The sequence below is a fragment of the Haliotis rufescens genome, unplaced genomic scaffold (genome assembly GCF_023055435.1).
Source record: "Haliotis rufescens isolate VD_foot unplaced genomic scaffold, xgHalRufe1.0.p SCAF_42, whole genome shotgun sequence".
Classification (NCBI taxonomy): Eukaryota; Metazoa; Mollusca; class Gastropoda; order Lepetellida; family Haliotidae; genus Haliotis; species Haliotis rufescens.
The window spans coordinates 3,631,834-3,653,821 of NW_025964135.1; the positions used below are offsets into that span (position 1 = coordinate 3,631,834).

General features: G+C 40.5%; 2 protein-coding genes across 2 annotated transcripts in view; both read left to right on the plus strand.

Moving 5' to 3' along the window:
* The first annotated feature begins 12,847 nt into the window (after positions 1-12,847).
* Positions 12,848-21,844, plus strand: LOC125372540 (prostatic spermine-binding protein-like). The gene is made up of 3 exons (XM_048382877.1): positions 12,848-12,883; positions 13,400-13,419; positions 21,109-21,844. The coding sequence occupies exons 1-3, from the start codon at positions 12,848-12,850 to the stop codon at positions 21,842-21,844; spliced, it is 792 nt and encodes a 263-aa protein (XP_048238834.1).
* Positions 13,053-21,988, plus strand: part of LOC124148207 (multidrug resistance-associated protein 1-like) — a 67,807-nt gene continuing 58,871 nt past the window's right edge. The window contains exon 1 of the mRNA XM_048382860.1: positions 13,053-13,165. The gene's annotated coding sequence lies outside the window, so the exon portion shown is untranslated. The remainder of the gene's footprint in view (positions 13,166-21,988) is intronic.

Here is a 21,988-nt window from a genome sequence, read left to right on the forward strand (position 1 = left end):
CCACTCTCACCTGATTATTTGCCAACTCATCACAAATCTTATGGAAGTGACCATCATCAAAACTAGGAGATGTACTCTCAAGGAATAGAGAACTGTATTCATCTTTCCATGTATTCAAGACTACTCCTCTATCTGTAGATATACCACTATCATGTTTCACCTCCCAGGGGACATCATACACTCGGTCGTTACTGATACCAATCTTGCCTATTGCTTTCCAAAAGCTGCGCGAGTCACTGTCACAGTACTTATCTAATAGACGTTGTTGCTCACTGAGCTGATGTGCCCTTTTATACTTGCGTAATAGTCGATCGAAACATTTCCTCTCCTGACAATAGCTATGCTTGGAACGTTTTCTCCTGACCCGAGACTTGCATTTCAACCAATATTTTTCTGCAAGGCATGCTTTATCCCATTGAGATTGTAGTTCATTACACCAGTAAGGCTTATAAAATGATTTACATCTTCGATTGACACTAACATTAGACTGTGATGGTAAAGCACACTTATCTAATTCAGAATGCAAAAAAGAAACAAACTCATTGTAGGCTGCATTAACATCGTCGTGAACAGACAAGTTTCTTTCTATTTTATGTACAACTTCATTTATCTGAGCGGCAGACACCTCAGACAAAAAATAACTTTTAATTTTACTTTTAACGTACATTTTACATTTACCTATTTGGCCTATTGTGGTAAAAGAATCAGACAAATTAGTTGGTACCTCCAAGTCCCATGAAAGTATCGAGTGATCGGGTATTTTATCAGGGACATTACTTCCAGTGATAATCGAAGACATTTTAACAACATTAAAGTTCTTATAGCTACTAAGGTGATCATGTGCTGTAACCACATAGTCCACAACGGACGCCCCATTCTTCACATAAGTGAAGTCCTGTGCTCCTAGTCGACCGTTGATCATACATAGGTTACTTTCAGTCAGAAAGTCAATAAACAAACCACCATAAGAGTTCTTAGTGTAGTCAATTATCTCCCTTGCGGGTACGCTGTCTACTCCCTCGATAAAGTCACTTTCATTACCAACTCGTGCGTTGAAATCGCCGCATATACATAAAATACCATCATTTTGAAAGAGATAAAGTTTTTCCAACAGAGTGTTAAAAAATTCTTCTCCATCGTTAACACGTGATGAACATGAAGGGGGTAAATAGCACACGCACAAAACAATCTTAAAATCAGCATCAAAATGAGACGTAAGTTTAAACCAAATCATGTCGTTAAAATCGTTGTCTAAAATCTCAACACTAAAATCTTTCAATAAAGAGTTCTTAAATAGAGCACCTACCCCACCCGAACCTCTCTTTGCTCGTTTATGGAGTTGAGAGCGGTTATTTCCGTACCACGTGTAACCGTCCACTGTTAAAGAGTCCTCGTTTTGAAGAAAGGTTTCACACAAACCTAACACATCATATTGTAAATCTAATACTATATTTTCCCTAAATAGTTTGTTACTTGATTCCCGCTGCGACCAGCCACCCACGTTCCAAAAGCCTAACCGCAATATATCCTAGTCTTTCTTGGAGCTGACTAGCCGTTTGCCATGGAAACGAAACACAGTGTCTTTCCCCAATTCCTTAATGATGGTTTGCATGTTAGACCTATTTATCAGTTCATCTTCTGAAAGCGCCGAATCCACATAAACGCGAGAATAGTCCTTACTCTGTTTCAGGTGTTTTTTCTTCTGCAATAGTTTCCTTTTCTGATCGGGGGTTTCCAGGGTAAACAACACAACGCCGGGTTTACCGTCAGCACGCTTTTTTCTTGTCGCATGTACAGCCCGAACATCCGACAGTTTTAGGCCATCTCGAATCACACTGTTTACAAGTTGACGTGTCACACTGGGGTCATTAGCTTCACGTGCGTCAACTGGGAGATTTCTGACAACACATTCACACATAATTTTGTCAGTTTTACCATCCTTTAACGCATCAGAAAAAGTCGATTCCATAGTCGCAACTTTCGTTTTCAGAGTCTCGAAATTCTTCTGGACATTCTTTATCTCGCCTGTTTGACCTTTTTCGACATTATTTACCCTGTCACTTAATTTCGTCATCTCCGACTCAAAGTCTCGACGTAATTTCACAGTTTCTTCCTTCAGAATCTCTGTAAACCGCTTTGTTACCCGCGTTTCGATGTCAGTTAACTGATCACTGAATGTACTTTTCAGGTTTATGAATGGGAAGCTTCAGGCGAGGCTGGTATGTTGACATTAATTGTAAGGCCGGGGTATGTTGACATTGTTATGGGCGGTCGGTGGCTTAGTCTCTCTGCTATACATTAGCTATGAATAAACCTATATTTCCAATAAAACATTTTCCTCGTGAAACATTTTTCCATGATAAACTCTGTTCTCTCTTCGAATTAAGGGTGAGTATTGTAAACATGAAAATGTCCTATAGATTGCTTCCATCACTTTCCCAACAAACCTAGCTTCGTGCCGTCACACGGGTACGTATACTCATCAGTTTTCTATTGAACATAGACATGGTTCTAACTATCAATTGTCAAAATAGCACGTTCTGAAGTAAAACTGTGCACATCATGATACACGGTTAAAACTCAAACCGTACGGTTTATTTGTCATCAACACACACCCTGCATTCATCAAAACCAGGTCGCACGCTCTAGCGAGCGCGGGTTAAACGACGAGGCCATGTCAGTTGTTAAGCGCGCTTAATTCAAACTGGGCTGACGGGTACGGTGTGTCTATTCAAGGCAGCACGCTATACACATAGCTCTATTCATAACCTTTTACTTTTGTTTTCTTATGAATTCTTTTCTGTCTTATAAACACACACCTTTCATTCCCCCTCACCTGTGACGCGCTGTTGATGCATGAGTCATCCTATCCGATCACGTGACTTGGAACAGCCAATTACCTTCCCTATTTTCACTCAACCTCCCTCAACCAAAAAAGGTTCCTGCCTACTGACTCTATACTACTCACGAGGTACGAGTGATTACGGAAAATATGTCACGCGTGAAATTGCGGTTTTAAGTTCACATGAGCACCTTGATCAAAAACATGAAAAGATTTGGAAAATATCTGTCGACCTGTCAAAGTAAATGACCTGGTTAAAGAGGTCGGAGATCTGACCGACAGGAAGCGTTATTCTATTATTCAACATCTGAACACATTTAATGTCTTTGTTGTTAAAACTGCATATGACCAGATTGAAGTTCCAAGATTCAGATTGCAAGTGTTGCCAGAAACCTTCTTGTGCGCCAAGATCAACACCACCAAGTCCGGGTTTGCCAGCGTCTGTGCCGGAGGTCATGTTGTTTGACGAATATTTCGACCACCCGATTCTCAAAACCCGACTTAGTACAGACAGGTTTGCCTTTGTGAACGATGATGACACCGATAAGAAACAATGAAAAAGGCTAAACTTGTCACGACTTTAGTTCACAAAGTTATACAGGAAAGCTTAATGACACAAGAAAGGTGGAACAAAACATTATTCATTGCATTTTTTTCATTTCGGTTCTCAAAACAGATGGTTCAGAATTCGGACCGGCTACTATGTATGAGTAGCAAGGGTAACATTGAGCGTTACTTTGGCGACAAGATAACCAACATCTGCTTGCAAAAAAGCTGGAGGCACTAAGTCTCCAGATGCTGTGTTAGTCTTTCAACAGCTGTTCGACCATTAGGCCTAATGAATCACATCAAAATATCAAACTCCTGTCAACTCCCACTTTAGTCCTAAAATCGCAGATGCACACGTTCCCACCAGTCACACTTGTCTCAAATCACACACGATGTTCATACAACTTGTTGTCCGGAATAGCCTAAACAGTAATGCCAGTTCTGTTGTTCCTGGTTTAGGCTGTCTCAAATCTGGGTCATCCTATTTGTCTATGGTGTCGCTGTCACATCAGTAATTGAGTGAGTATGGTTTTACGCCGCTTTAAGCAATATTCCAGCAATATCATGGCGGGGGACACCAGAAATGGGCTTCACGCATTGTACCCATGTCGGGAAACGAACCCGGGTTTTCAGCGTGACGAGCGATCGCTTTAACCACTAGGCTACCCGACCGCCCCCATTCCGATACTGAGACAGTAATCGTACTATTCTCTAACAAACATGACTTCTGTAAATTCCGTCTATGTCGTTGTTACAGGTTTGAGCATTTTTTTCGAATGACACATGAACAAATTGACAGGTTTTTCGTGTTTCCTCTTCTCAAAGTGAAATGCATGTATCTGCCGATACACGACGGGGGCTGTCTGTCAATGACGAGATCATGTCAAACAAGCCTTGATTAAAAAACCTGATGAACCTTCAGTTGTTTGAAACTTGTCTCCTTTATCAATGCTAGATAGTGTACGCCGTGTAAACTAGACAAAAATGTAACTGCCATAATGTGATCTTTTAAGTTTTTTAAACAACTATATCTTTTTTCACGCGTAACAACACGTTAACTGAGTTATGCGATTGGAGTGAGTGGACAGTGTTTTTTACTCGCGGATTGATACACATGTACAACAGCTGATTCTTGTTCGACGACAGTTTTTCCCCCGTGAAATATGTCTTTAATATGATTATGGGTAATAAATAGAATAACCCACGAGGTACGAGTGATTACGAAAAATATGTCACGAGTGAAATTAATGTTTTAAGTTACGAGCTTGAGCTAATAATTAATATCACGAGTGACATTTTTTCCGTAATCTTTCGTACTGAGTGGGGGCGGTCGGGTAGCCTAGTGGTTAAAGCGTTCGCTCGTCACGCCGAAGACCCGGGTTCGATTCCCGACATGGGTACAATGTGTGAAGCCCATTTCTGGTGTCCCCCGCCGTGATATTGCTGGAATATTGCTAAAAGCGGCGTAAAACCATACTCGCTCGCTCGCTCGCTCGTACTGAGTGGGTTATTCTATTTATTCCTGTCAGCCTTATTACCTCATGCTTATTTTAGAGTTGCAGGTAAAGGGTGTCCTCCCACAGTGTCGGCACAATGTGATCACTCAGGTGTAAACTTGTCTTGGCCACACAGTCACCCTGCTAATGAGAGCCTTCTGGGCTCGATCGTAGCGCCGCCAGTGGCTATTACGAGTTATGTCCCTTCTATGTCCCTCCTATTGACCACCTCTCTAAAATGGCGGCACTCAGTCAGGACGAACTGGTCGATGATCAAGATCTTTGTTGTAATAAAACGGGTCTTACTTGCATCAAATCACGTGAGCATCTTGGTCAAAAACATGAAAAGATTTGGAAAATATTTGTCGACGATAAGTATTGGGTACACATGCTTTGCAAATCTTGCAATCGACCGAAATCTGTTTACGAACCGGATGTTGATTTCGTTACGCGATTTTGATTGGTCTATGCATAGACTCGTTAGTCCAGCCAAAATATAACTCCATAATTCCAGCCTAGTTCGACAAAGGTGGAAACTGGACTGTTATAGTCAGTTAACACCCTTGCCTCGGGAAGACGTAAGGCTACTGGCCCCTGGGGACAACCAGTAAGAAAGAAGCGCTACAGAACAAACAATGCATGCCTCCATTCACTGTATGACAAACGTTTGAACCAGGCAATGTCGGATATTGAATGTACGGATGTACGTGTTTAAACTGTTATATCAAGGTTAAGATGAGATGTTAAGACAGACTGACAAGTTTATTCAGTTTATGATAGTACAGATTATCTACAATAATACGTCAGCTTCTAGTTAGGTTGTCGGAATACATTCTCGACCACAATGTAGGTGTAGTTACAGTAGTATCTGTTAACTGCAATATACCATGGTGTACAATTCACGTTTTTCTAAAATGTCTATTTTTTTTGGGGGGGGGACGTGAAGATTCCAGGGTAGAATCGGTCTTCAGCAACCCACGCTTGCCGTGAAATGTCTCGTAAGAGGCGACTAACGGGATCGGGTGGTCAGGCTCGCTGACTTGGTTGATACATGTCATCGATCCCAATTGCGTGGGTCGATTCTCATGATATCGCTGCCGGTATCGAACCTCTTGACCTTTAGTTCTCCGAGCGGACGCTCTACCACTAGACCACGGAGGCGGTCTACATTTGAATAGAACATATTTCTCCAAGATTAAAGTTACTACAAACACAATCACATTTTGGACTCATTTTTATTAAAAAAAATATAGTTTTATCTTTAAGTTATAGAGTGGTATTATTAATGTACATAGTGCTCTTATTAATTATCTATCCTGTAGTTGAATGATATATAATTCGGGGTACAAGTGTGATTTTAAATCAGCATAATTACTTAGAAACGTTGATGTACTTATAGAGTCATGCCGCGATTGTTAAAAACATATTTGTAAATCTTTGCTTAAAATGATACAAAAACAATTTTTCATTACCACTTCTGTTGTCATGTTAACTGACAAATTATTTACAGTAGTGCTAAAATGTATGAAATGATTATGATTCGGTACATTAAAAAAGTATAACACTATATGCAAGTGTTGTCACCTACACTGACAAAGTAAGACATGAATCAGTGTTCTGGTATAATTCATAAGATTGTAACGAAAGTTCAGAGATAATATACCGTATTCGACGTAATAAGCGCCATGCTCTAGTAAGCGCCCACGGTGACATTTGCTGATACATTGGCTGGTGAACAATCCCAATTAGCACTCAATGTACACAAGACTAATTTATTCGCGTATAATACGCACTCGTGAGCTATATGTACCCTTAATTATGGGCAATAAAATTCTGGAAAAATATATCTGTTGTATATAAACATTTCAGGCTGTCAGCATAACCATGAAATTTATCTTTCACAAAAAATAATATTCTAATAAGAGCCCCCTAGTTCTAATTTTGAGAGCGCCCTGGGCGCTTATTACGTGGAATACGGTAATATATTTTAGCGCTTCGTGAATTATCAAATATGTTTGTGTTATTTCCTTATGTATGTTCGTTCCATTTGACACCATTGCCCGTAATCAAGGGCGTTTACTATTTCCTGTTGTGTTGATTGTGTAGACACGCATGAGCTCGCTCATATCTATCCAGGAGTTGGCGATCAGATCTAATGATTGGTTCTAATGGTAGGTGTGATGAGATGGTGGCGCACTCGCTCGTTAAAGAGGTCGAGGGTCGAATTCGAAATTTGCCTTTTGCAGCCAACGTCACTAATGTCTTGTAAATAGGGCCGGGGCGAGTCCACATTTACGACCCTGGTACTCCACCCGCTATTACCCGACAATATCCGGGTACCCGCTGTAGGTCTCAAGAATTGTATACATGATGTCAGATTGGGGATTGTTTTGAACCCTGGCAAATGCTATTTACAAATACGTATAAAACGATCAGATCATGCATACGCTGAAGTCGACTGAGGTTATATCTTTAGTCAAACTATAAAGTCGGAAAGAAATGCAAGCATAAGTCACTTTTATTGTTATAGTATTTAAACAATATATCACGTGACTAACCACGGGTTGGAATAGTCCCGTGGGTACCCGGGTCCCACTCAGTACCCACCCGACCCGGGTTAGCCGTACTAGCCCTACAAGTAAAACCACATCTATTTGCGAGACATGCACGAATTCTGCGTGGCATGCTTCTGATGAGTCAACCAATGTCTGATTGCGTCGGAGAGAGAGGACGGTGGATTTTGACGCCTGCCAATGACGTCCCAGACGTGTTCAATGGGGAAAAAGGTCAGAACGGAGTGCTGGCCATGGCATGACGTTGATGTTTAGCTGTGGAGGAATTGGGTCACAATACAGACACGATGAACACGTGCATTACCATTTTGAAATATGAGTGAGTGAGTGAGTTGGGTTTACCGCCGCTTTTAACAGTATTAACGCATCTCTGCTCAGCGAATCGCGGTGCCTTAGACGACTGGGCCACCCGTGCCCCCTTTGAAATATGAAATGTTGCCAAAAACGTTATACAAATGGCACCAGGAGTTCGCACCGTCCGGGCATGTACTCATTCACCAGTTGCGTGTTGCAACCGGTCCCTTATCCGTGTAGCACTTTGCAACCGATTTCTTAATGCCATCGCTCTGACTAATCTTTCATGGGCTGGAGTTGTTGCCCTTGGCCGTCCAGAGCGGCGTCGATCATCGACGTTATGTGTTTGTTGGTATCGGACCTACAGTCTGCTCATGACCGATTGAGAAACATGCAGCGTTTTGGCAACAATATTCTGACGTGTGCCCGTCTGAAACATGTCTGTGGCACGTAAACTTTCAGCACGGCGCAAACGTCGCATGATCAATGCTGTTGTTTCCTTAATGATTAAATTGTATACTAAAGTGTCTTTGAGCGTTTGGTTCCAAGAAAACAATATGCGTCTGCCCACAACACAAATTTCCCGTTTCACCTCAAAACAAAATACCCCTAATTTCTTAGCATAGTATATATTAGTGAACTTGACAAAACGTAAACAAACCAACATTAATATGAAACCGTTATGTTTAAAGTTTAAAAGGGGTTTATCGGGCTGGTTTACCTTAGTGAGAATATTGCGTCCCGGCTAATCAACAATTTAGCAGTCAATCGCGGCCGAGTTACCTCAACTCCTGAAGACAACGACTGTAACTTTACCGCTAATAGCTCCGTAATACAATATTTCCTCACTCACAAAGATATCTACACTAATAATTTACACTTTTCCAGATATCCCGCTCTCCTGACTAACAGGTATTGGTTGACTGTGTTGATGAAGACTAGTCTGATGGGTGACCGGGTCAGGCATCTACCCCATCCGTTGCTTTTTCCCATGAGTCGCGAGAAGGCCCGTAACGACCCAATTAGGGAAATCCCCCGTGTGAAGTGACGGGACGACTCACTGTGAAAGCTGGGCCCACCCGGCCGTGAGTCCACTGCCGGATCTTGTTCAGACACACCTGAAAGGCGCGTTATATCGGGGACTTACATAAGCGTCACAGTCTGCTTCAGCATTCCGACATTCTCTTGTCACTATAACAGTAACTCTTACAAAATCCACCCACCCTGAAAACGTCTTCAGCAACCAATTCCTGACGTCAAAGGCAACTATGCTTGTCGTAAGAGGCGACTAACGGGATCGGGTGGTCAGGCTCGCTGACTTGGTTGATGCATGTCATCGTTTTCCAATTACGTGGATCGATGCTCATGATGTCAATCACTGGATTCTTTGGTCCAGACTCGATTATTTACAGACCGCCGTCATATGGCTGGAATATTGCTGAGTGCAGCGTAAGATAACAAACAAACAAACAAACCAAAGCAGTCATTTTCAGTACCACGACACATTTCAATTTAGAATGTATTTTGTTAGAGAGTTACGAACCAAAAAAACACGACCGAGTTGAGATTTTTTCCATGCCACACTGTATTGTTGGTACCGTCAGTGCCTTAAGTCGATTAGAACCCGACTTGTTCCTTTTTTCTGGATATAATGCGAAATATTTAGTAAAAATTGGTGAGCGATAATCCCCAGATACTTTTTAATTAAGTGCACTAGAGTGAGCGAATGAGTGAGTTAATTGAGGTTTACGCCGCTTATATCAGCATTCCAGTTATACCATGACGCGTGCTAGAATGGTGCTGACTGACCAAGACACATAATCGGGACGAACCGGGATTCAAACCCCCAATTATTGATTCCTGGCGTCCCCAAAGGACGCAACTCTGCACAGCGAATTGCGGCGCCTTAGACAACTGGGCCCCCTATGTCCCTCAAGTTCATAGAACGGCGCCTATACATGTCTGCATGCGGATAGAACTAACTGTTGTATAAAACAGCTCATAAAGAAGTCTGTAATCATCTTAATCCAGGTTAGATTAGCCCCAAGTAACGTATGCTAATAGGCGACTACATGGGTCGGGTGTTCAGATTTGGCTGATGACGTGTCAAAGTAACCCGACGTGATGGTACGTCGCTCATTGTATCAATCACTGGTTTGTCCTGTGCCGAGTCGATTATATACAGACCGCTGCCATATATAAGAAATAAAGATCAAGTGGGGTTGTTTTTCGTACAATAAAACACTGCAGGGAGAACAAACCACGAGGGGCGCAAAAACGAACTTTCTTGTACGAAAATCACGATCACAATTCGCTTATTTCTTATGTGAGATATCAACATTTTGTACAACCCCTTTAAGGATGATAATAAAATGTACACGCTTTAAAAATATGTACCCGAATATAAGTACAGTAAACTACGTTTATTACGAACATGCTTATAACGAACTGACGGATATAACGAAATGTGTTTTGATCCCGCCCATTTGCTGTATATTTGCTGTACATGTGCTGTATGTATGCTTATAACGAACTACGGTTATAACAAACTAAAAATAGTGATCCTTGTGAGTTCGTTATAGTCGTAGTTTGCTGTAATTATGACTCCCTGAAAAGAATCCGACCTCGACAATGTCGGACAAGTCCATTTTATGAACGGGTGGGTTTAATTTTTTTCCCCCGCATATTCTCACAATCCCCACGCCGATTATCTGTACCTTTTCTCCCAATACCGATTGTCATATTTCTCCCATTTTTGGATGCGATCGTGCGTGTATATGCGTACCCCAGCTAAATCTTTGGGGAATAACTCACCGGACACTGGACACTTCCCTCTCAAAAGTAACGTCCAATATACGACGTTATCAAGTAGCGAGCGTGTGTTCGAATCTCCAGAAATGGCGTCATGATAGAACCATGTTTTATCGTGAATTAAACCACGCTTCGTTCTTCATTGTTCTTTGCGATTTATCGCGTAGCTATCTTACATAGCTCAGTGCAGCGTTAACCAATATTATACAATGTTAACCAACAAACAAACATACTACCTCCTGATTTTCCCTTACAGAATATCAACGTGTGGCTTTCACCAGTCGCGGGCCACCATGTATCAAGTCATATTCTGAAGGGTGGGAAGTGGGTGATATAAATTGACGTCCAAAAGAAACTTTACCAGAGCTTGAAATCACTCTTGCTCAAAAACAACAAAACATAATTGCATGAAGTAAAGTGTATTGAGAAAATCAATATATCAACATAATCAACACTGAAAATGACAATCATACCGCGTCCGAGAATGACGTCAGAGCCCCCCAAAGTTGAGTGTGGTACAAAACTCGAGCTTTCAGAATCATGCACAATAGGCAGAGTACATAAAGAATCGCTCACGTTCAATAACAAGTCATTAGTAGCGTGTGTGACCACCAAATGCCTCAATACACGCAAAAACTCTTCGACGCACTCGTTCACGTTGTTCGACTGTGAGTCAGGATGAACCAAGTACAAGTGTACTACCTTAATTGTGTGTTTGTTTGTTGTTTAACGCCGCACTCAGCAATATTCCCGCTATATGACGGCGGTCTGTAAATAATCGAGTCTGGACCAGACGCTCTAGTCATTGACATCATGAGCATCGATCCACGCTATTGGGATACGATGACATGCTTCAACCAAGTCAGCGAGCCTGACCACCCGATCCCGTTAGTCGCATCTTACGACAAGCATAGTCGCCTTTTACGACCAGCATGGGTTGCTGAAGACCTATTCTACCCCGGATGTTCATAGGTCTCCTGGTTGGTACAAGAACGCTGTATGCTCTTCAAGATGGCCGCAAGGACCGAGTCAAACCATATGAAGCAGAGAAGCAAAGTCACAAAACCATGTCAATAGATTTTCGATTTCAGGTTCTGTATATCGAGATGATTAAGTGACTTTGTAAACAATGCTAAATGTGTTTGCAACCAAATTAAAAAAAAAATCTATTTTTTTTAAAATAGCAATTTTTATATGGAATCAGGGGAAGCGGTTTGACTTTATTCATGGTGTATAATTAGTTCGCAAGCGTCATCCTATGTGACACATGGCGAGAGAAAGTGTATTATGTTACTAAAAATTTAATAGTTTTCCTCCTCACAATATATCAGAACAATTTATACATGTATGCATTAAGGGTGTGCAGTATTACCCGTATATCGGTAAATTGAGGTTCATTCTTCCCATGATACGTTGGGGGCACGGGTGGCCCAGTCGTCTTCGCTGTGCACAGTTGCGTCCCTTGGGCACGCCAGAAACCTATGATTGTGGGTCCGAATCCCGGTTCGCCCCGATTATGTTTCTAGGTTTGTCAGTACCATACCCGTGCTCGTGGGTTTCACCGAAGTGGTGAATGTCTGAGAACTGCATCACTTCGGGCATTCCTCCCACATTAAGCTGACACGCCGTAATATAACTGGAATATTGTTAAAAGCGGCGTTAAACCAAACTCACTCACTCACTCCATGACACGTACCACAATATCATGTTTTAATTCTCGGTATATCGGGTGATTTCAAATAGCGAATTTAATCATGGGTTTAATGTTATACACTTGCCAAATACATGTTCCTTCGAAATGTTTTCGCAATTCCAAAATGAAAGTTTGCATTCTGGAGTTCTATTGTGGCAAATCATCACTGCCCCGGCGCATGCATCCTTGCATATTTATTGAGTGAGTAAACATTATGCTGTTCCAGCATCTTGTTTTGTTCCATTTATGAACAAATTGCTTCTGAATTCAAAATTTTGAATTATACAATGCCTTGTGAGTCTATATCAATTCGGCCTTGTGCATTGTAAACTACAGTAAACTACGAACACGCTTATAACGAACTGACGGATATAACGAACTACTTTTTTGGTCCCGATAATTAGCTGTATTATGCTGTATATATGCTTATAACGAACTACGGTTATAACGAACTAAAATTAGTAGTCCCTTTGAGTTCGTTATAACCGTACTTTACTGTATTGTGATAGACTTGAAACATCCAATACCCATCCTTAGTTTGTATTAGCTGAGCTAGTTAGTCTGCATGAGTTGACACCATCAACTTGAAATGCCTCCGACAGCTCTCGACATGGCCCCCGGCAAGGTAACTGTCACTGCCTTCTCCCATCAAACGAAATTCATCATATTTTCCCATATAACCACCCCCCTCACGCCGTAAACATGAATGTGAAATACGAAATTCAAACTACCCCAATTATTCTTATATAACGTACCTCGCGGTCACGTGATATCCCCTGTATCACGTGATCTGCCGGGTATCGCACCCTGATTTTCATATATCCCCAGGACGCGAAACAGCGCATGCAGGAATATCACATGGGGTGTAGAGGAGTGGATTATCTGCAATTATTGATAAGCTGATAAGGTAAGAATTAATATGCTGCTGTTTGCACGTGTTATATGATCATGGTGTCTTGAGTATATTTCACTCTTATTATTATTATTTAATTTATCAATAATGCAATTCACTGCTAAGAGAAATACCTAAAGCGTCTTTCCTAGATATAGATGTATTCAACAAAGATGTCATTGTGGCACGCAATGGACAATTTTTGTAAATGATTGCAACCCCTTTACACAAGCGCCTATGTCTGTCTAGGATCCCAGAATCACGCGAGTGTGAGTTCAAAAGCTTACAATCACAGTGAGAAAGTATACTACGTTATCTTCATTTTGATTCTGAAATAAAAGATTAATCTACAGCCGACTGAACATATTTGTACACAAACATATTATTGTTTCAAAGAGCATCTCTGCATTAATTATATGGACAATAATAATTCCATCTTAAATGTCGGTACCTGCTACTGGTAATCAACGATAGAACTTAGATAAAGGATAGAGGCCACAGTAGCCGCATCACTAGCTGCAGAAGTTGACGTAGCGGCTGTAGTAGAGCAATATCAGCGGTAGTCATTGAATCTGGCCCTGAATGAAATATTTCAGCTTTCTCCTGACTACTAACGCTACTAGTACTACAACTACTTCTACTACAAATACAACTTCTACTTCCACTACAACTTCTACTTCTACTACTACTACTACTCCTTCTACTACTACTACTACTTCTACTACAACAACGATTACTACTACTACTACTACTTCTACTACTACTACAACTACTACTACTATTACTACTACTTCAACCACGACTACTACTACAACTACAACTACTACTACTATTGCTACTGCTACTGACACTGCTGCTGCTACTACAACAACTACTACTATCGTTGCTGCTACTAATTATCCTACTGTTACTGATGCGGCTGATCCTACTACTACTACTACTACTACTACCACTACAACTACAACTACTACTGCCACTATTATTATTGCTACTGCTGCTGCTGCTACTGTTACTGCTACTACTCCTACAACTACTACCGCTAATTCTGCTACTACTGCTACTACGACTACTACTACTATTGCTTCTGCTACTATTACTGCTTCTAGTAGCAGTAGTGGTTGCGGTAGTAGCAGTGGTGTACAGTGTAACCTGTAGTCGCAGCAATATATCAATATATCCTGGCTAGATTTTTAAAACAGGAAGCATTTTACGTGAAATAAATATATATCAGAAGTGTACTATTATGTAATTAGTTTCACGTTTTGTTCTTCAAATGCGTAAGTTGTCATTCATGCTTCATATGGTATTTAGCCGAAGTGTGTTAAATCCTTGATTTGAGTACTAGTACAGTAAACTACGGTTATAACGAACTCAAATAGACGACTAATTTTAGTTCGTTATAACCGTAGTTCGTTATAAGCATATATACAACATCTATACAGCAAATGGCCGGGACCAAAAATTAAGTTCGTAATATCCGTCAGTTCGTTATAGGCGTGTTCGTTATAACCGTATTTTACTGTATTCAATCAGATGTTCAAGGCATCGTCAGATCTATAAAGGGTCCTTATTTTTCCGCACTGCTTCACTAAACTAATAACCCAGAACTACGAGATGTTTGTTAAAAACCGCTTCTGTTGTAGCACTACATTGTGCCGAATCAGCTATATAGCTTAGTCTTGGTTTAGGACCACACAATAATGCACGTTTAAAAATGTTGAGTAAATCGTTTGTTTGACACCCTGGCATTTAATAATAGCATTTTATAATGTTGGTCATATCACACCGCTAGGGGGCGGGGGGGGGGGGGGGGGGGGGGGGCGGTTTAATGAGGTCACTGTGTGTGGGAGGCGTATGCCTCGCCGCTGTTATATAAACTGATATCGCAATGCTAAGACACATTCCTCTTCGAGGTTCTTTCACTGTGGATTAAATTAAAATTTGCTTATTACTCCTCTCAGCAACAAAAAATGATTGTATGTCTTGTAAAGTTGACAGATAAAAATGTCTTAAGAACACCCAATTAATTCATTAAGACACATAATTACAGTAAACTACGGTTATAACGTACTCAAATAGACCACTAATTTCAGTTCGTTATAACCGTAGTTCGTTATAAGCATATATACTACACCTATACCGCAAACGGACGGGACCAAAAATTCAGTTCGTTATAAACGTGTTCGTTATAAACGTATTTTACTGAAATTTCATTAACAATTTGGTTTTCTAATTTGTGATTGATGTTTCTACATTTACAGGGGCGATCAGTATTAATATTTACCGTCATCAGACGCTGAGAAATACCATTTTAGAAGGTAGCAGTAATAACGAATTGTTGTACGTCACACGGATTCCTTGAATGGCCTCAGAATTGCTGATGCGGCGTTAAGTAATATTCACTCTCACTCATTCACTCACCTATTTAATACTCCCTATTTAATAACAAGGACGTAATATTGAAAAGACATTGCAATGTTTTCGATTACTTTAAATATTTTAGAAATATTATTGGGGAATACATGTCAAACATGGCATGGTATCTCAGTTGGCTAGCACTATTAAATCGGCATCAGTCCGGACTAGCGCAAGCAGTCTCTCCTTCTCTCTCTCTCTCTCTCTCTTTCTCTCTCTCTCTTTCTCTTTCTCTCTCTCTCTCTCTCTCTCTCTCTCTCTCTCTCTCTCTCTCTCTCTCTCTCTCTCTCTCTCTCTCTCTATCATAACCACAGCCTCACAATAACCACATAGCATTCTCACAATATATTTATGGTAACGGAATCTCCGCACGTATTTATTTGATCAAAAAGTTGTATGTTTAGCAGGATTTGCAGTCCACTGTTTACTAGTGTTGGGCATTTGACCTGGTGACCCAGCACTTAGCATCCTGAAAGGGGTCGCGGTGTGTAGGAGGAGTTTTAGGTGGCGGAGGAGGGGCTATTTCACCGAGGTTGTGTAAGCTGATAACGACTTGTATAACACACATTCCTCCTTTAGATCTATCACTTATATATTTATGAACTGTTTGCGGGGCAGGGCTTACACTATTCAGGAGTGTTAGCTCTCCGAACTCAAGGACAGACCACACTGAAAAGAGCTGAAAAGTCTGTCATTGTAGCAATGCTTGAGATAAGGATTGATTGATAACTTGTGATAGCTTTGTTTTTCAGTTGTATTATATATTAGCATCGATATATACACCGGATGATTCGAAGTGCCATCCCCTTCCACACACACGTGTGTGTTCTTCCGTGTGACTGATAGTATTCTCTTATACTGGAAACTTACGATGAAAATATATCTGATTATAATCACACACTTAACTTCATCGAGCCCCCCCCCCCCCCCCATCGCCCGCCTCCCCAATTAATAACATTATTCCGGTACAATTGCTTTTACCAGCCCCCCTCCCCCTCCCTCCTCCCCAAATACACATCTCCACACGCACGCACGCACGCACGCACGCACGCACGCACGCACGCACGCACGCACACACACACAAAGTAGTAATAGGTTCACATGTTTATGACTAACAAATTATTGTACCAATAGATGACAATATAAAGATCAAATAAGCTCAATCTGCGCTTACAAAGATCACTGATATTAAATCAGAGCAAATACACAAGCGACTTAGCTAAGCAACTGTATTAGAGTTAAACAATGAAAGAAGCTAAAAAACAACACTTTGACAAGATATAGACAAGATGCATAGACAGCCAATTAAAACGGCTGCGATCAGTTAATCAGCCTCGGCTGTTAAATAGCGGGAAATAAACACAGAGGGTCGATCCCTAAAATAATTCACTTGGGTAATAAAATAGACGATAACGTCTGAATATCAAACTATTCTAATAGACTAAAGATTTAGTCACTTTGAGTGGGCAAGGAAATGCTGAAGATCCACCAAAGCTAGACAATCACGGGAAGGTTGGTTATCCACGGATTACTAGAAACTGAGTATTGGAATCCCTAGTTACCAAGTTTAGCTCAATACAACCAGAGTAAGTCAGTACTAGATCAAAGTGCCCTGTAATCACTTACTAACGACACCTGAGTCTCGATCGGCCATCCAGTGGCGAGCCGATCCATAAAAAGGCCTAACGGATTCAGGGGGTAAATACACCAGACCCTGACAAACCTATGATTGTGTGTTCGAATCCCGGTTCGCCCCGATCATGTTGCTAGGTTTGTCAGCACCATACCCGTGCTCGTGGGTTTCACCGAAGTGGTAAGCGTCTGAGACCTGCATCACTTTGGGCTTTCCTCCCACATTACCTGACACGCCGTGATATAACTGGAATACTGTTAAAAGCGGCGTTAAACCAAACTCACTTTCATTCACATTCTCAAACGAGAACCTCTAAAACACTATTATTTTGTTTATACTCTCCCCGGGAAGATCGTGAAACACGATCGCTATTATCGCTACTCAACAAAGAATTATTTCGTATAAGATCAAGGGCCCATATTTAAAGTAGTTACACAGTTTAGTACATTTTGAAGTTGAGTGGAATAATTTCATGTATTACACACCAGTATGTAAACACTTCACAGTGTAATGTCAAAGGGCATTGAAATAGAAGGTGAAATGTATCTTCATAAAAAAATTATCACATATAGTGTGCACTCCATCAGGTCTACCCGTATGTTTACACAAGCGTAATTCACCAATCATTAACAAGGCTCTGATGTGCCTCGCAGATCTATGTGGGTCACTACAAATACGTGTATTCATGCCATTTGGTTTATATGACCTTGAACTTCTACAATCATTGAAGATTGAACACTTGAAGGTTTCATTGTAGGACATACTCTGTGGGTCATATAACGTCTGAGAGGCCTCAAATTGAATAGACTGGAATTTGTGAGACCAATGTCGCCAGGATCAGCATTGATGGCTTTCCAAAATGAAATAATATAATTACTTCAATATATAACACTTTGTCTGTAATTACTTCATTTGCGACATATTTTATAGTAACAATAAATTACGATGTTCTTGAATGGTTGTTAAATTGATAAAAAGATATCATTCGTACAAAACAGAAACCAAATGTTTGATCACATCTGAGCACAACACTAAAACCCAATGCATATACTTGACCAGTAACAGTCATACAGTCCCTTGTCGGTTTCACAAAACAATCGCTTCCACTCCTCTCTCACCTCCTTCCAGCTCTATAATCTGCTCATTTGTAGAATTATTTTAGTATAACGCTATTCATGTGTTATTTCCGGACCATATGTCAGTCAAGCTTACTGGCACCAGCTGACCCGGCCATGAATGATTACGTAATGAGGATGTGTAAATGCAGGAGCTACTGTCTTTTCTAAGCCAAGTAAATGTGAATGTGAATGTAAATGTAAATGTAAATGTAAATTTGAATGTGAATGTAAATGTGAATATAAGTGTGAATGTGAATGTAAATGTGATTGTAAATGTAAACGTGAATGTGAATGTGATTGTAAATGTGATTGTAAGTGTAAACGTAAATGTGATTGTAAATGTGAATGTAAGTGTAAATGTAAATGTGAGTGTAAATGTGAATGTAAGTGTAAATGTGAATGTAAGTGTAAATGTGAATGTAAGTGTAAATGTGAATGTAAGTGTAAATGTGAATGTAAGTGTAAATGTAAATGTGAGTGTAAATGTGAATGTAAGTGTAAATGTGAATGTAAATGTAAATTTGAATGTGAATGTAAATGTGAATGTAATGTGAATGTAAATGTACTGGCACCAGCTGACCCGGTCATGAATGATTACGTAATGAGAATGTGTAAATGCAGGAGCTACTGTCTTTTCTAAGCCAAGTAAATGTGAATGTGAATGTGAATGTGAATGTGAATGTAAATGTGAATGTAAATGTGAATGTGATTGAAAACGTGAATGTAAGTGTAAATGTGAATGTTAGGGTAAATGTGAATGTGAATGTAAGTGTAAATGTAAATGGGAATGTTAGTGTAAGTGTGAATGTTATTGTGAATGTAAATGTGAATGTAATGTGAATGTAAATGTGAAAGTGGATGTAAATGTGAATGTTAGTGTAAGTGGGAATGTGAATGTAATTGTGAATGTGAATGTAATGTAATGTAATGTGAATGTAAATGTAAATGTGACAGTAAATGTGACAGTAAATGTGAATTTAAATGTGAACGTGAATGTAAATTTAATTGTGAATGTAAATGTGACAGTAAATGTGATGTATATGTGACAGTAAATGTGAATGTAAATGTGAATATAAATTTAAATGTGAATGTGAATGTACATGGGAATGTAAATGTGAATGTGAAGATTTTCTGCCAGTAATACTATGGACCACCTATCAATAGCTGTCGCTCGAATTTGTTTGTAAACTGCTGGGTTATTTATTTGTTTTTTGTTGTTTATTGTTTAACGCCGCACTCCGCAATATTCCAGCTATATGACGGCGGTCTGTAAATAATCAAGTCTGGACCAGACAAAGCAGTGATCGCATCATGAGCATTGACCCACGCAATTGGCATACGGTGACATCAACCAAGTCAGCCAGCCTGACCACGCGGCCCTATTAGTCGCCTCTTACGACAAGCATGGGTTTTGAAAGTGTACTTACCGGTCAATGTTATCATTTTTTTATATAACAGACTAACATATAGTCTATGAAATCGTACACATCCTTTACATAATACGGGGGCACGGGTGGCCCACTCGTCTAAGGCGCCGCGATTCGCTGTGCAGAGTTGCGTCCCCTGGACACGCCAGAAACCTATGATTGTGGGTTCGAATCCCGGTTCACCCCGATTATGTTTCTAGGTTTGTCAGCACCATACCCGTGCTCGTGGGTTTCACCGAAGTGGTAAACGTCTGAGACCTGCATCACTTTGGGCTTTCCTCCCACATTAAGCTGACACGCCGTGATATAACTGGAACAATGTTAAAAGCGGCGTTAAACCCAACTCACTCACTCACTCACTTTACATAATACACTTCTATTGTCTCTAAAATTAAAACAAATTATTTTCCTGATGCTGATTGTGGAACAGAGCGTTTTCCCCATGAAATAAATATATTCTACAGTCACGATGCAGGACCAGACAAGCACGGGTTCCTGAAATCCAGTTCTTGCCCGGATCCTCACGAGTAGCCCAATTTGGCGGCGCCGGGAAAAGAAAGCATACACTTGAAAACTGGATTTGACGAAAATATTACAACCGTTATCAAAACGTTACTAGTTTGCAAACAGTTGCCGAAACGCTGCAGACTGAAGGTTCCAAACAGAACTATGGTACACATGTCCAATACATCTCCATACCCGCCATACAAATCAGCGTATACTTTGGCCCGTCACTATATTTGGCTAAATATTCGATCTATAGGGCTGCTCTTTTCCCTAAGCTTGAAGGGATATACAAAACAGTGGATCTCGAGATAAACCGCAGAAATCTTGGACACGGTAAACCTTAGGAGTATCGGAGATGGGGATTACAAAGATGGGGATTATATAGAAGGGGATTATATAGATGGGGATTATATAGATGGGGATTATGAAGATGGGGATTATGAAGATGAGTGGAATTATTTCATGTATTACATACCAGTATGCAAACACTTCACAGCGTAATATCACATTGGCATTCAAATAGAAGGTGGAATCTATTTTCATAAAAATTCTTATCACATATAGTGTGCAAAGTCGACATTGCCTACGCACACCATCAGGTCTAAGCGTAATTCACCAAACCTTAACAAGGCTTTTACGTGCCTCGCACAAGTTAATATTGATCTAATATGGGTCACTACACATACTCGTATTCGTGCCATTTGGTGTATATGACCTTGAACTTCTACAATCATTTGAAGATTGAACACTTGAAGGTTTCATTGTAGGACATACCCCATGTGTCATATAACGTCTAAGAGGCCTCCAGTTGAATGGACTGGAATTTGTGAGACCAATGTCACCAGGATCACATTGAAGGGATTATGAAGATTGGGATTATGAAGATGGGGATTATAAAGATGGGGATTATAAAGATGGGGATTATAAAGATGAGGATTGTGAAGATGGGGATTGCGAAGATGGGGATTATGAAGATGGGGATTATAAAGATGGGGATTATGAAGATGAGGATTGTGAAGATGGGGATTGCAAAGATGGGGATTATAAAGATGGGGATTATGAAGATGGGGATTGCGAAGATGGGGATTATGAAGATGGGGATTATAAAGATGAGGATTGTGAAGATGGGGATTGCGAAGATGGGGATTATGAAGATGAGGATTGTGAAGATGGGGATTGCGAAGATGGGGATTATGAAGATGGGGATTATAAAGATGGGGATTATGAAGATGGGGATTGCGAAGATGGGGATTATGAAGATGAGGATTGTGAAGATGGGGATTGCGAAGATGGGGATTATGAAGATGGGGATGATAAAGATGGGGATTATGAAGATGAGGATTGTGAAGATGGGGATTGCGAAGATGGGGATTATGAAGATGAGGATTGTGAAGATGGGGATTGCGAAGATGGGGATTATGAAGATGGGGATTGCGAAGATGGGGATTATGAAGATGAGGATTGTGAAGATGGGGATTGCGAAGATGGGGATTATGAAGATGGGGATTATAAAGATGGGGATTATGAAGATGAGGATTGTGAAGATGGGGATTGCGAAGATGGGGATTATGAAGATGAGGATTGTGAAGATTAGGAATATGAAGATGGGGATTTTAAATGTGTACACAAACTGGTGAAACTATGATGAATAGGTTTCAGAGTGTTTTAAGGCCGTCTTTGAGAATAGAGTATGTAGACAATATATTGATCTCTTAGAATATGCTAAGAGAACCGCTCT

Coding starts and splice junctions, on each gene's coding strand:
- LOC125372540 (XM_048382877.1), top strand. CDS start 12,848: ATGCCTCCGACAGCTCTCGACATGGCCCCCGGCAAG. Junction 12,884..13,399: donor TCGACATGGCCCCCGGCAAG/GTAACTGTCACT, acceptor ATGTCTGTCTAG/GATCCCAGAATCACGCGAGT. Junction 13,420..21,108: donor GATCCCAGAATCACGCGAGT/GTGAGTTCAAAA, acceptor ATCACATTGAAG/GGATTATGAAGATTGGGATT.